The sequence below is a fragment of the Nannobrachium achirus genome, assembly GCF_963921795.1.
Source record: "Nannobrachium achirus genome assembly, chromosome: 15".
NCBI lineage: Eukaryota > Metazoa > Chordata > Actinopteri > Myctophiformes > Myctophidae > Nannobrachium > Nannobrachium achirus.
In genome coordinates, this window is record NC_137822.1 from 11,751,835 (window position 1) to 11,767,044 (window position 15,210).

Below are 15,210 nucleotides of genomic sequence, written 5' to 3' on the forward strand. Positions count from 1 at the left end.
ACTGTGAGTCTGTGAGGTCAGGGGCGTCACACCAAATTCTGGGCCCTGGGTACAAGGATTCACTGTGGGCCCCCCATGAATGTTAACTATTGAAAAATAGCAGATATACAAGCTCACAGCTCACGCTGCGAGCTTGTAGATCTGCTATTTTTGAAAAATTGTGAAAATGTGTGCAAGAAACCTATGTTTCCATGTCAGTGATGCTCGAACTTTTTCATGTGAAGGACCCCCAAAATGATATGTATTTAGCCACGGACCCCCATCTCAAAATATTTAGTTCCAGGGACACCCCAGAAGCAAAATTTGAGTTACAAATGTTCGCTTAAAAAATACATATATTCAAAGATTTGCACACATTTTCACGACTTTTCAAAAATAGCAGATCTAGAAGCTCGCAGCGCGGCACTCGGTGCCGCGCTGTGAGCTTGTATATCTGCTATTTTTCAATAGCTAAAGTTACTAGGGCCCCTCCAACTTGGGCCCTAGTAACTCAGTCCCACTTTCCTACCCCTTGTGACGCCCCTGTGTGAGGTCCCTGACTTGTACATGCAGCTATGCTTCCATCATGGGGTGGGCAGAAAATGTGGTTATGGAAGGCAAGAATGCACCTGCAGCTGAAATCCATAATCCATTCAGTAATGCCTAATGAACATGATTTCTTTTCATCTAATATAAGCATAATGGAGCAATACTGACAGATTTAATCACTTCGAGGTCATTGGTCTTAATAACCCCTATAATAGCCCATTATCTTTTTGATGTGTGAATGTGCACACGAAGAGCATCATGCATGCTCAATGTATATGCCTATCTCAGTCGCACAACTGTGTTTTGCTTTAAAAAAGAAAAAAAAAGAAACACAAAGATCTTGTTGAAGAACTTGTAGATCTGCGATTCTCAGCATGCGACACCATTATAAAAAATAGTGTTATTTATAATAGAGTAGGCCCACACCGCATCAAGCATCAAAACTATTCAAATACAATAAATGAGTTGCCTCATAGACATTTTAATGCAGATTGATTAGCCTATACCTTTTTTGTACAAATTAGGGGCCCCAATTCAACATACAGTAAAACAAGCCTAACAGCTTTCTTGTGGTCTTCATCCTTTTAGTTGACCTTGTATCAGTGAACTGTACTGTCCTGTACCTTTTCCTATGCAAACTTCTAATACAGTATTCAATCAATCAATCAATCAATCAATCAATCAATCAATCAATCAAAGTACTAGGTCTATATGTTCCGAATAACAATTTCACTTAGCCTATATATGCATGTGTTTTCGTGATGTAGTCTAGGCCACTAGTCTATAGGTCTACTCATCACAAAAACAGTTCGAAAAATATATTTTCGGGCGATAAAATAAACGCTTCTGGATTTTACTCTGTGAAATCCCTCCTCCTCCTCCACCACCTCCTCCTCCTCCTCCTTCCCCTCCCTCCCAGCTACTAGAAGTTGCCTCTCTCTCGCCGTTCATCCAGTGATCCTGTGCATGCTTGCTGGCTGGACGACAGAACACGCGCACCAGCTCCAGCCTTTACCCATGTAGGCTCGGATCTGTACTCGCGGCTACTTGATGGTTGATGGACGGAGACACGCGTTCTACGCGTAATAAGTATTCCTCCAGACTGAATGTGCTTCCAGGACGGATTATAGGCTATACATACAGACCTACTGTAGCGGTAGCCTAGTATAAGTAACGAGGGAATTTCTTTATTTTCCTTAATATTTTTAGAAGAAGAAACTGAACTACTCTCTAAATCTGACGTTTTTGATTGCATGCGCCTATATAATGTGTATGTCTTTGCGCGCAACGGCGAGGTAGAGTTTATCTTTTCTTTCTTTTTTAATCATTGTTTTTCTACTGCAAATGAGAACAATTTGGACTGATTCAGCCCGAGAAGGCGGTGGTTGAACCGAACGTGCTCTCCCCAGGCTGCAGCCCTGCAGGACGGCGGGGTTATTATGATGATTCCTCTCGTGTTCCACAAGTCGGGGAGCAGTGCGCGGCGCGTGTGGATTATTCACCCGGAGATGCTGGTGCTGGTGGTGTTGTTGTCCACGTTTTGTCTCATTCCTCTGGCAAGAGCGGCGCCCTCTCTCACCACCGAGCAGATGGACATGGGGGTGGTAAGTGTGTTACTGACGAAGTACCCCCTTTTCCCATTTAAAAATATTTGTAAAATCCTGCACAGTGCACACCTGCTGGCGCAAGTGCGCGCCCGCTTTGATGTAATGATTTGAATGTGACAAGTGTGTGGCGACTGGCGACAAATAGAAAGAGTGCGCGTTGCGCGAGTGCTTTTCAGAACACACAAAATAAGAATAATTCAGTAGCCTACACGTGAGTTTGCCTTTATCCACATGGATGGATATAACTTGGTAGGCCTATTGGTAACACAAGTACTACAGGCTACAGAACCTTAATGCCATGGGATTGGGACAGCAGGCTGTGAGCTGTCATGTCCTGAGGTCGTTATCCTGACCCACCGCATTTGTGTGTGCGTGTGTGCGTGTGTGTGTGTGTGTGTGTGTGTGTGTGTGTGTGTGTGTGTGTGTGCGTGCGTGCGTGTGCGCGCGTGAATGAATGGTCTTTGGTCTACCACAGAGCATGACGATATCTGATGCCAAGTTCAAACAATGGCTATTTAAAGCGAGAGTGTGATATGCTAGACTACTGGAGCACTGATTCTCACTCAACCCTGTTCATTTCAGGACCTCCCACAGTTTGGTATGCATCTAGGACACGGACCCCCTTTTGATATGATTTGACACTGTAAAAGCCCCAGTCAGTGCTCATTCAGCTCTGAGAGTGTACAAAACTTGTAAGGGTTATCCGGAGACCCCCTGGTGTGTCGTCGTCGTCGCCCCCCCCCCCCCCTACCAGGGACCCCTGGCTGAACAAATCCATGCTTCGAACAGTGAGACTGGCACACACAGAAAATGTATGTGAGTTGTGAACAGTATAAGGGATGATAGAAAGTGTGGCTCTTTGCCATTGAAATTAAATGTCTACTGTTTGTAAAATGGTTAAATGGTAGGTCAATATTGCTCCATATAAATAGGCTATTCTCTGCGTGCAAACTGTATTATCCAGGGGATTTAAGTAGCTAAATAGGCCAAAGCATGATGATGTTTTTTTTTTTTTTTACTTAATACATAAACCAGTGGATGAGTCATTTGTGGGGACTGCTTGGGGCAGAAAAGAAAGGGAAATGACAGAAAACGGATTGGGAAATATAAATATACGGTATGAGGCCAATTTAGTGGGCTACAGTCTCTTGGATGTATCCCCCGAAGCCTACTCCAATGACAAGTCCAGGTTAGGCTGTATGAACTAGCCTAAAGGGTAGGGATGAGGATTATAATCTGCAAAATAAAATAGTTGGGATGCAGGGAACATTGTTTAACAGATTTTCAAACTCCCATTTTCTTTAAGAAGGCTGACACCTGCAAACATACTGCATCATTTTACAGAGAAAGAGAACTAACTCCCCAACACACATGAAAACACACATGAAAACACACACACACACACACACACACACACACACACACACACACACACACACACACACACACACACACACACACACAGAAACAGAAACATCAGTCTCAATCTTCAGTTCTTTCACTCTCTGCCCTCCCTCTCTCTGTTCCCAGTTGCTTTTGTTCACTTTTGTTTCTTAATGTATTGTAGCCTATATGCAATTGAAGTTTCTTGAAGTGAATAAGATGACCGTGTTTTGTTTTGTCTTGCACTTGTACTTTCCTTTATCAAAACGTTGATTAGTTCCTGTGCAGCGTCTGCATTGTGATGATCCAACACCAATTGAAACACACAGACCTTATATTGCAGACCATTAAGCTCAGCGTTTAGTTGATATTCTCGGCACGTGTGTGTGTGTGCGCGCGCGCGTGTGCGTGTGCCACCACTACTGGGAAGGCTCAGGTGTGTGGCAGCTCTTAAGTCCATCTGAGGGACTCAGACGGACAGACTGACAGACGAGCACCTCTCTCGCATCCCTGCTGAGTATTGTTTTTAAGCAAGCCCACTTTCACCAAGGGGGAATTGCTGTCAGCGCTGGAGAGCAGCTGGACGTTCTGTGCTCTGGTGAGGGTCAGAGGAGGCTATCCCATCTCAGCAGAACCTGGCTATTCCTCCCATTACACTGCACATTTGGTCCATCCAAACAGACACTTAACCACCAAGATATCAGAGGTTCCCGATCGCTTGCACTGCTGCTTTCCAGGAGAGATAATGTCAGGGAGAGAGATTGCTCTGCATTTTGTCTTTGCGTGCGTGCGTGTGTGTGTGTGTGTGTGTGTGTGTGTGTGTGTGTGTGTGTGTGTGTGTGTGTGTGTGTGTGCATGCATCTGTATACGTGCACAGACTGCACATGCGCGACACGCGTGCTCGCATGAGCATTGAATTGCACATGATAAATAAGCCACCCACTTAGTCTTGGACCAGCAGCTTTCTATCTCAGGCACCAAAATTGTCCAGCGCTTTTACTGCTTTATCAAACCACATGGTAAAATCCTCAGGGTTCATTTACCCCTGAGAGAATCTACAGTAGATGGACCCAAATGGACCATTTGTACACTCTTGAGAGTTACCGATTCCGGATTCACAAGGTTTATTGTTACATCTCATAGGACAAAGTTATTTGGTTTTGGTTCCTCAAAATTGCAGGACTTTACTGTGTACTCTAACAGTTGCAATAAAATCAGTGCCATGATTGCATGGCTCATCATATAATCTAGCTAGCTCCAGAACCCTTTTTGTCTGTTCGTACAGAAAGACCAGTCTCCAAAAACAACTATTCTTTAGTTTAAACATTGCCTCAGAACTCTTTCTTTGGCTGTCAGTCCAGTAAAATCCTTAGTCTTAATTTAACTTGTGTTAAATGAACACTTGACGATTTGCACTGTGTTATCAACTCAAGTGAGTTTGATCTTGAGTTGATAATACTGTTCACACTTAGACAGTCCCTATATTCCATATTTTATACTTTCTCCCTCCTTATATATGCTATGATTTATTTCTTTGTGTCTGAGAGAGTGTGCAGTAAGTGCTGTTTGAAGTAAAAGTTACTCTTGCACCCCTCCTGAGGATTACCGGGGCAGTTGGGGCCACACCCTGACAACCTGTATGTGTCTTAAAGAACAGACTCTCATTTAGCTTTATAATTTCATTAATGAGAACACCATCTGGCCCCATCTGCAGCGGAACAGACGTGAAGAGGAGCGGTGCATTCAACCTCCCTTGCGTCCTCCACCCTTCTCTCTCAATTCCTCCCCTCACTCCCTCACTCCCTCTCTCCCTCCTGTACTTCAGAATGTTACGTTCTCATATGGATGGTCTCTCCACCACCACTACTCTCATCATTAGCTCTGTCTCTGCCTCAAATTAGCACACGGCGTCCAGAAGAGTCACATTCTCCCAGCTTAATCTCATGCACCCCCACCTTGCACTATTCTCCCTGAAATCCACATAGGACTAGGAAGCTTTCCTTCACTGGCCCTTCCTTGATCTTCTAATTACGCACAAACCCCCATGGATAAGGGAGGGATCAAAGAGAAAGCCGGACTGACTGACAGTCAAGGGAAAATTGGAGATAACATACAACCAGTTTCAAACGAGGATGGCTAGGGAGAGAAAGGGCAAATCAAATAGAAAACAACAGTCTAATTTGCTCCTAGACAGCAGACTAACATGAAATCAATAGTTTTCTTTCTCCTGGGATGGAGGCTTCCTCTGCCTCTCTGAGTTTAATGAGCCAAGGACATATTTGCACCTGCGGACGGGAGAGGAGTTGTTCTTATCAGTTTTGTCCGACTCCGTGAGTGGGGTGAAATATGCAAGTACGTAAAATCATTAAAAGTTATGTATTAGGGCAAGTTGGGGGCTTTACAGGCCCACATCTAAAACAACAACCTTGTGCCCTCAATCTGGCAAGGAAAAACACCCATGGAAAGAATCCTTCCTGACCGCCTTGGTCTGGTGTGCAATAGGTGCTTTCTGTGCAATACAATATACTCTGCAACTACAAATTTATCTTAAACGAATAGTAAACAGAAAGTTATACAAAATAGTCCATCCATCTTCAACCGCTTGAGCTTATCCGTTGTCGAGTCACGGGGGCAACAGTTCCAACAAAGAACTCCAGACTTCCCTTTCCTGGGCAAGATTAGCTACCTCATAGGGGATCCCGAGATGTTCTAAGGCCAGTGTTGAGACATAATCCCCCGATCTAGTACGTGATCTACCCAGTAATAGTGAATCGTAGCGCCCTTCTGGCAAATGCCGCCCTCCCTGCGTTCATTGGCTGAATGCAAGACTGAGAAAACATTACTTTTTTGAGAAAACAAGGATAGTTGTTGACCAAACCGTGACGGAGGCGCGTTGCGAAGTCAGCTTGAGCAGACTTCACAGCACGTCTTTTCCGGGACTTGCCGGAATCGTGCTACGGTCCACTATCACGCTAGTTGCATGAATCACCTTAACTGGCTAGTGATGGAGCAGTGGCTCTACTCTGAGTTTCTCGCAGATTCATGAAACTGCCACCTGTCTGAGTAAACATCTAGTATCATTACCGCTTATATCCGCAATCTTATTGTTTTGGTCATGACCCACTCTTCATGACCATAGAACAATAGTATAAGTATAGTAAGGTGTATATTAGTAATAAAAAAAAAAAAAAGTATTGAAAGGTGCTGGATCATATTGTTTTTGTGTGTTCACATTCCCAAGCCGGGCACCTAGAATATTTTATAGTTACTGTCTACTTAAGTCCTACTCCCATCAAGCGCGGTGACCTTCTGTCCCCTCACCACTGCATCGTGGCTGCTCAGATTCAGGCTGAGGAGATTATTTCAGTAACAATATCCAGTGGGAGAAAACTGCAGTGTAGAAACTCTTGTTTCAAGATACAGTGTAAGAATAGAGAGCGAGAGAGAGAGGGGGGGGGGGGGGGTACAGTATGACACATACAGTATAGTCTCATCTCATCTTCTCAGAATGAGAAAGAAAGAGAAGTCATTCTGTCTCCTCTTATGTGTCTTGTAGTCTCGGTCTCGTTAAGTATAGTTTCGCAGACGTTTTGAGGGCACTGTCAGGTTTTTTTGGAATGTTTGCTGTCCTCAGAGACCTACTTTACCTTACAGACGTCAAACTGTCACCTCATTGGCTGCCGCTGAGTTCCGGGGCTTCTGGGATTTGTTCTTTGGCAGCTGCTCACGACCCTTTCAATCAGTGAGACAGAACATTTCCAGATAAACATTAATACGCTGAATCCACCGGACAACTCTTGGCTGGAGGTTGTGAGATGTATTTTACGGCCACGGTAAACCTGCTGGTTTATACTTAGTTGACTGTGGTGCCCCAGTGCTCTATACTTACTAAGTCAGCTACTGTCGAAATGAACAGAAGACGTGCGTTCTTGATCTACTGCTGTACTGAGATATTTTTGTGGTGTCGACACGACAGGGATTCTTTTCCTACAGAGAACGAAAATATCAGAACAACAGCCATATACCGGTATACGTTAGTCTAGGCCAGTGGTCTTCAATGTTTTCAGGGCAAGGACCCCTTAGTTGAGAGAGAGAGATGAAGCAGACACCCCCACAACCATTAGATTCCATATAGTTTCATTGTTTGACAGCACGCTCATCAGTGATGTCAAATTGTGTTTTCAGATATTTAACCACTTGAGCTGTCATTACCTAATAAACTTGACCTTTTTCTCTGTACTATGTCTGCTCTTTTTTCTCTCTATGCCAAACCTCTTTGCCGAAAATAGCTGATCTACAAGCTCACAGCGCTTCGTGTTGCGAGGCGTTGTGAGCTTGTAGATCTGTATATTTGGCTACAGTTCTCAGAATATGGACACTAGCCAGGGTTCAAGTTGTCAATATAAAAAGGATTGGAAGATTTGGAGGATCCCCTGTAGTAACTCTGAGGACCCCCTAGGGGTCCCGGACACCCTGTTGAAGACCCTTGGTCTAGGCCTCAGTTCCTCTTACATGACCTGGCTCTAACATTTCCTAACAAAAATTAAGATACGGCTGATGGAGAAAAAAACATGTTTGCAGAAAATGGTACATAAAACAATAACCCAACAGTTCGGATGCAGGGGAATTGACTAAATGTTATATTTTCTTTTAGACAGCAAGCTGACACCGAGTGATACTCATTATTTAGTTCCAAAGTTAATCACACTCTCACACACACACACACACACACACACACACACACACACACACACACACACACACACACACACACACACACACACACACACACACACACACACACACACACACACACCGCCACCCACACGCACGCACACATGCACGCACACATTCTCTCTCTCACTCTCTCTCTTTCTCTCTCTCTCTCTCTTCCCAGGTACTTTACTTTGGCAGACCTTACAAGGTGGCCTATATTAGTCAATATCAGTATCCGACTGTATAGCTGACTTCAAATTGTTATCAGATATCCACAACAACATTCCCTCCCTGCAAACGGTCAGCTCTGTCCCATTTCCTCATTCTGCTTCCCTGTCAAGCTTTCCTGACAAATGCATCTCCATTATGACAAAGCCAGGTGCCACGTGCAGACAGGCATGTGCAAACTTCAAATGTTCCGTGACTGGACAGAAAGTTGGCAAGCTTTTACAAAGGGACCTGTCCCTTTTTGACTGCAGCTTTAGCAGCACACTACACAACACTACACCGCACCACACCACACCACATAAAAAATATCAACATTTTCCATTACACAAAAGTACCCCTATCGGTAAGAAACAAATTTACCCTTTTAACTGTGATTATAATTCAATATAAAGTATTAATGTATAACTATGAAAACTATAATACACTATATATACTAGATTATAATAGTGGTTATAACACAATATAATAATTTATTATCATTTATTACAACTATATCCTGGTGATCTAAATGAAAAGTCAGTGAGGGATCAGTCATTATGAAGTGTTTGGCCCTGTTTGGCTTAGCTCAGACCTACTAGGTCCTTGTAGTGGAAAACCTGGCACAAGTGGGCGGTGTGGAGTGGTGTGGTGTTGGGCCATGTCAGTGGAAAAGAGGCTTTAGAGTTGAATTGACACTGAGGATTTTACTGTGCAGAAACAGGCCTCTGGAATGAGCTCCTTTGGTCTGATTTTGCGGGGTCAGTAACATGTTTAGCTTGTCCCCTTTCTCCCACCCTGTTTGGATGAATTAACAAACGTTAAAACATCACACAAGTTCTCGCTCTCACTTGGGCGTTTTAGAAATTACGTGTAAATTAAGCTTTCTAGGTAATTGGTAAATGGATAATTGATCTGACACAGTCACAGAGGAGTCGAGTATGAAAGTCTTTTGTTTGTTCGCTAGCTGCCGGGCATTACCAACATACAGTACAGTAAATGCATTCACATTGAAATGTCTCCGTTTCATGTTTTTAACCACTTAAACCCTATATTCTTAAAGGGATAGTTCAGCCAAAAGAATACTTATTTTCTATCAATTACACACCCCATGAAGCCTGAAATGGATATTCTTTTGTTTTTGTAAAATTCCAAAGCCAATAATTTGATGACCAGCATCAGGTCAACAAATTATTGGCTTAGGAATGCGACAAACGAAAAACAAATCTCCATGAACTCTAGGCTCCATGGGGTGAGCAATCAACAAACTCAAAACGCATTGCGTTGAGACACGTTGTGAGCTTGTAGATCTGTTTTTGCTGAATGTTCTGCTATATTATAACATGCCCATAATAGGGACAATAGGATTCATGTGGTTTTAGAATGTTGTCCTGGCACCAGAAAAGAACAGAGATGCAATCACAAACCAGAGTGAAGGGTGCTGCTGAATGAGGCTTGGCTAGTCTTGTTGATATAAGCCGATGATAATATTTCTTGAAATATTGAAGTGAAGCTTCGGCAGAAGAGGCCCAGGAGTTTGAGTGGCCGTCTTGGCATTGGAAGGTTGCCGGATCAATTTCTGCGTCCGCCTGGCTGCGAGTGGAAGTGCCTGAGCAAGACACTTAACCACCAAGTGCTGCCGATGTGCAGGTTGGTGCCTTGCATGGTTGTCAAATGTGTGGGTGAATGTAATCCACGTTGTTAAGCGCTTTGGAGAAAGATGTTATGGAAATGCACCATTTACCAAGTCTTCTTATTTTGCCGTACCTTGATTTATTAGAATATTCATGAGTCCATCTTCCCACATTTGAATGCATTCAACACAGCACACATTGCCATTATTCTGTGGACCAGTTTGTGTCTCTGGTAATGCCAAACAAAAAGGTTGGCAATCTTCCTCCAGAGGAACAGAAACCAATTATAGGAATACGCCACTCTTTTTCAACCTTATTTCCCTGTCTTTATTGGAAGGAGTGATGATCAATACATGGTACTAATAAGTTGTTCTATGCTCCCTGTATCACAAAGGCAGCAAATCGAAAGCAACATAGATTGATTGTGCATGGCATGCGATGATTAGTTATGCAGACGTCCACAGACACTCGCCCCCTGCCACTAGGGGCAGTGCCTCAATAACTGATTGACAATCAAGCCTTTTGTGGGTCATTGTAGGATCAATGTTTCAAAATGGATAAAAACATTACAATTTTTCAGCTGGTATTGCATATACAGTACAATGTAATCAAATATGTTTGTATAGTTACGCACAGGTAAAGGAGTAGTTCACCCCCCAAATGACTTTTTTTCTATTGATTAAGGCCCATTCCCACTGGGCCAGATAACAGATAAAAAAATCTCTTTCTCCAGATATTTTTCCATTCAAAGTGGATGGTAGATACAGATAAAAAAAAGATTTGCCACAGATAAAAGTATCTGTGGCAAATATCTGTGGTAGATATTTTTTTTTATCTGTATCTACCATCCACTTTGAATGGAAAAATATCTGGAGAAAGAGATTTTTTTATCTGTTATCTGGCCCAGTGGGAATGGGCCTTTACTCCCGCATGGATTATATTCCTAAAACAAAAAATATATATATTTATAGAAAATTTACTCCAATTGATTCCGGATGGGGACCCAAATGCATTTGGGTCCCCATCCGGAATCAATGGGGGTAAATTTATTGTCATCATATTTTTGTCTTATGAATGCGACAAAAAACAAAAAGTATTATTGAACTCAGGGCTTCATGGCGTGAGTAATCAATAGAAAAAAAGTATTTTTGGGGATGAACTACTCCTTCAATGACACAAATTGAGAAATCGGGCATCCCGAATCAAACTGTGTGAAGGCTCTTTGGCCAGAAACGCGGATCACTCTCTGCCAGAAAGAGCCAGAGGGTAGTCCCAGGCTTTCCCTGGCCATCCATAAAACCAAATGGACCCGTAAGGATTACATTACACAGTTAAACTAACACTATTTTACTGTAGGCTATACAGCCAATGCCTCGGGGGGGTTAGTGGGGCAGCTCTCGGCTTCTCCTTGTCTATTCTTCCCATGGTGAGGTGCCAATATAAGTTGGCAAATAAACAAATTCCTCATTATACTGTGATAACACTCGTGAAGTACTATATACTTTAGATATATATCGCTTGTCAAATAAAGCAGGAGCTTTGCTGAACTTAGACCCTCTGTCACAAACTTTTTAAGCTCAAACACTATTCACTCCCTAACACGGTACAGCAGGGTTCCCCAATAGGCGGCCCGCGGGCCATTTGCGGCCCGCGGGGGGCTACTGTCTGGCCCCCACCAACCCCAGTAATAATGGTGGTATAAGAGCAGCAGCAACACTAGTAGTATATCATCATTGTCGGGTGGAAACAGCAGATCTACAAGCACACAACGCCTCGCGGTGCGAGGCGTTGTGTGCTTGTAGATCGGCTGTTTTCACTCAGTTTAAATCATTTTTAAAATGATAAATGCAAAACGAACGGTTTTGGACATAAAAGATTTTCACCCGACAACGACGATATCTGATCTGTCGCTGGAGTAGCGGGCACGCCACCGTCGCCCCCTGCAATGCTGTGGCCCTCAGCTTGGTACCCTAAACATGATTCGGCCCTTGGGGAAAACTAATTGGGGAACCCTGCGGTACAGTATATGCCAGTTTGGACCGTTTGAAGTCCAGAAGTGGCCTAAATGTTCCCTTTGCAGCGATTTGTTTCATGTATTGAAAAGCAGCGAAAACCAAAAGCCAGGGTTGATGACTTTACAGTAGTAATGGATCATACTGTGTGGGCGGCTGAGTGGGAATTATTTCTCTCCACAATCCTCCTCCATTCTCTATTGGCTGCTGCTGATGTCAATGCTTAACAGAGGTTTAGGAGCAAGCAGGGCCATTGCAAGACTCCCCTTATAGAAAACCCCAAATCAAGTCCATGTGGCGTCCCAGTTCTATTTTAACAGACAGACCCCCCCCCCCCCTCCCCCCTCTCTGTCCTAGACCAGATCAAGGCCCCTGTCGGCAGTAGCTTTCCAAGGGACCGAGCAGATCTAGTAATTACTGTGGTTTTTGGTGTTGCGCTGGCTCACATGTGGAGGCTTAAAATAACACAGAGGCCAGGCAGACTGGGCCACTTTTAAAACACCATCAAGGAAACCCCAAAGCAACAACAACAGAGTGAAATATTAAACAGTTTCCACTTTCCAGAAATTGTCAGATTTATAATGAAAGTAGTAGTGCGTAACTGTGCGTGGGTGTATGTTTGACTATGTGCATGTGTGCCCATACGTGTGTGTTTGTGTGTGTGTGTGTGTGTGTGTGTGTGTGTGTGTGTGTGTGTGTGTGTGTGTGTGTGTGTGTGTGTGTGTGTGTGTGTGTGTGTGTGTGTGTGTGTTTGTTTGTGTTTGTGTGCGTGTGCGTGTGCGCCCTATGTGTGTGCATTAGCAATTATTTTGTTAATGGATATAATTGAAGAGTCCTTAATACTTCCAAGGACTGAATACATTTATGAGATCAATGGCTGAGTTTCACTACTTTTTTATATGGTATAGTTGTTTCCTCACTTTGCTGGTTGCGCTGAGTCAATTCTTAACAAGTTGGATGAGATAAGAGGCAGACAAAAATTGGGAGAATAGGAAACAGACTGTTTTGAGGAGAGGAAGAGTTTGATGTATGCTGAGAGATCAACTTCAACATGGTGTGTTACATTCTCATGATGTACCCCAATGTCTGTGAAAGTGAAATGAGAGAGAGAGAAGGAGGGAGGGGGGGACAATATTGTGAAAATGAATCGAGTTGATGCAGGTCAGGCGGTTGTGGCTGAAATTACTTAAATTCTAGTGTCTGTAATTCCGGGGAGAACATTGTGAAAATAGTTGATCTACAAGCTCACGACGTGTCGATATGTAGCGCGTTGTGACGTTCTCGATCGTCTATTTTCCGTGAAGAGATTTGGTGTAGAGGGAAAAAATTAAGGATACAAGGATATACCCCTGGTCAGCTAAGTAGTTTTAGTGGTTAAAACGTGACTGTGCATGTAATAAAAGACATCCTGCATCATTAGTGTGAAAGTGTGTGAGAGAGAGAGTGGGACAACATGTTGATTCATAATATTACAATTGTGAATCTGTGCAGGTAACATGTTTGTGTGATCAGAAATACACTGGAGGAGAAATTGAAAAGAGGCATGGAGCAGTTAGAGGCAGAAAGCCCTTGTACCACCCTGCTGGCTGAGCCCTTTACACAGACGACGTCGATTCGACTCAGTGACTAGACTACCTTCGCTTCCAGTTCAAAGGCAGTACAACAATGTACCCCCCATTCTGTATCCATATCTTTTACACAGAACCGTGAGGCAGGAATGTCAATGGAACATTCCTGCCTTGAACAGGCTATGTGAAAGGGGGCTGGAGAGAGAGATGACAGTGAGAGAAAGAGGGAGATGCTGATGTACTGTACTTAAACAGGATACAGAGAAGGGTGTTTTGTTCTAGTAATAAGTGTCTGAGCATTGTATTTAACACATAGACTGCCATTGACGTCATTCAGATCCAATGCTTAAATAACCACCATTGACCAATGTATAGCCTACGTCAATTGGTGTTTTCAGTGATTATGATAGAGGCCAACCAGTGAGTCATTCTAGGACTCTCGAAAAAGAATAGAACAGGAAATTACATTCCGGTCTAATGTTAGCAGATTTATAAAAACCTATTTACAGTATCTCTGATTTCTTTTACCAGATTGTATTTTTGGAGAAAACAAGCTACTGTATATTCAACTGCTGATAACTAAAGAACGGACAACCGCGGTTACATGTGTATGTGTCTGTAGACAATATAGTGCAGAACCTCACAGACATTTTCTTGGCAAGAACGCTACTCGGTATCGCAACGAGTCCATATCCTGTGGTGAAAATCCGAATAAACGGCCTACATTTTTTTAAAGAAAAGAAAAAGCAAAAGGACATTGTCAGTCCTTGCATACAGTATGCCAAATGGTCAATTATACCCATGTGCAATTTCAGATCGATTGGCCAATCCACAAAGGAGAAAAATGCATGAGAACGGCCACATAGCCATAAACTTCCCTGTCTGCCCATTGGTCATTATGTCAATGTACCACGCGGAGTGCAATTGTGTGTTCTTTCTTGCCAAGAAAATTGATGAGAGGTTCTGCACTTTATTGACTACACTACACCATAGACAGTAAAAATAAATGGACAACGTTACGCTTATATACTCTACAGACGGTAAATGAAGCCTAATTAGCAAGTGTGTGCCATCCGCCATCTTTCTACATACTGTCCTGAAATGGAAATGAGACCAGCATTCTTCTTCTTCTTCTTTCGTATATCATCGTTCTATTGGTTGGGACAGAGCGGGGTGTGTGGGTCAATACATGCTATTGGTTGGGAGCTTGTCAATCAAGCTAGCCACGTCCCTCCTACGGCATACGATATTTTATCATACATTTTAAAATACATGGGACCATAATTTAACAAAACGCATATCATGGTGATTGAAAGAAGACTTTAAACTAGCAACTGGAAGCATAAAGTATTTATGACAATATGTATTAAGACCAGTAAGACTCCCTAATCGGGAGATAAGCGACCGTAGGTGGCTTACGAGCATTGGGGAAACAGAGAAACTAGCGGCCGTTCATATGAACGTTCTGTTGAAGTCTCTTCCTATGTCGCCTTGTAAATAGACTAAGCCCCCATGCTAAGCCCCCATGCTCCCCCCCCCCCCCCCCCTTTTTTCTTTT

The 15,210-nt window shown here is 43.2% G+C and overlaps 1 protein-coding gene across 1 annotated transcript in view; it reads left to right on the top strand.

Annotated features, from left to right (window-relative positions):
- Window positions 1-2,108: 2,108 nt before the first annotated feature.
- Window positions 2,109-15,210, top strand: part of mmp17a (matrix metallopeptidase 17a) — a gene marked incomplete at its 3' end in the record, with an annotated part of 110,968 nt that continues 97,866 nt past the window's right edge. Inside the window, exon 1 of the mRNA XM_080743008.1 lies at window positions 2,109-2,132. Within this exon, the coding sequence (XP_080599134.1) occupies window positions 2,118-2,132 (15 nt within the window). The 5' untranslated portion in view covers window positions 2,109-2,117. The remainder of the gene's footprint in view (window positions 2,133-15,210) is intronic.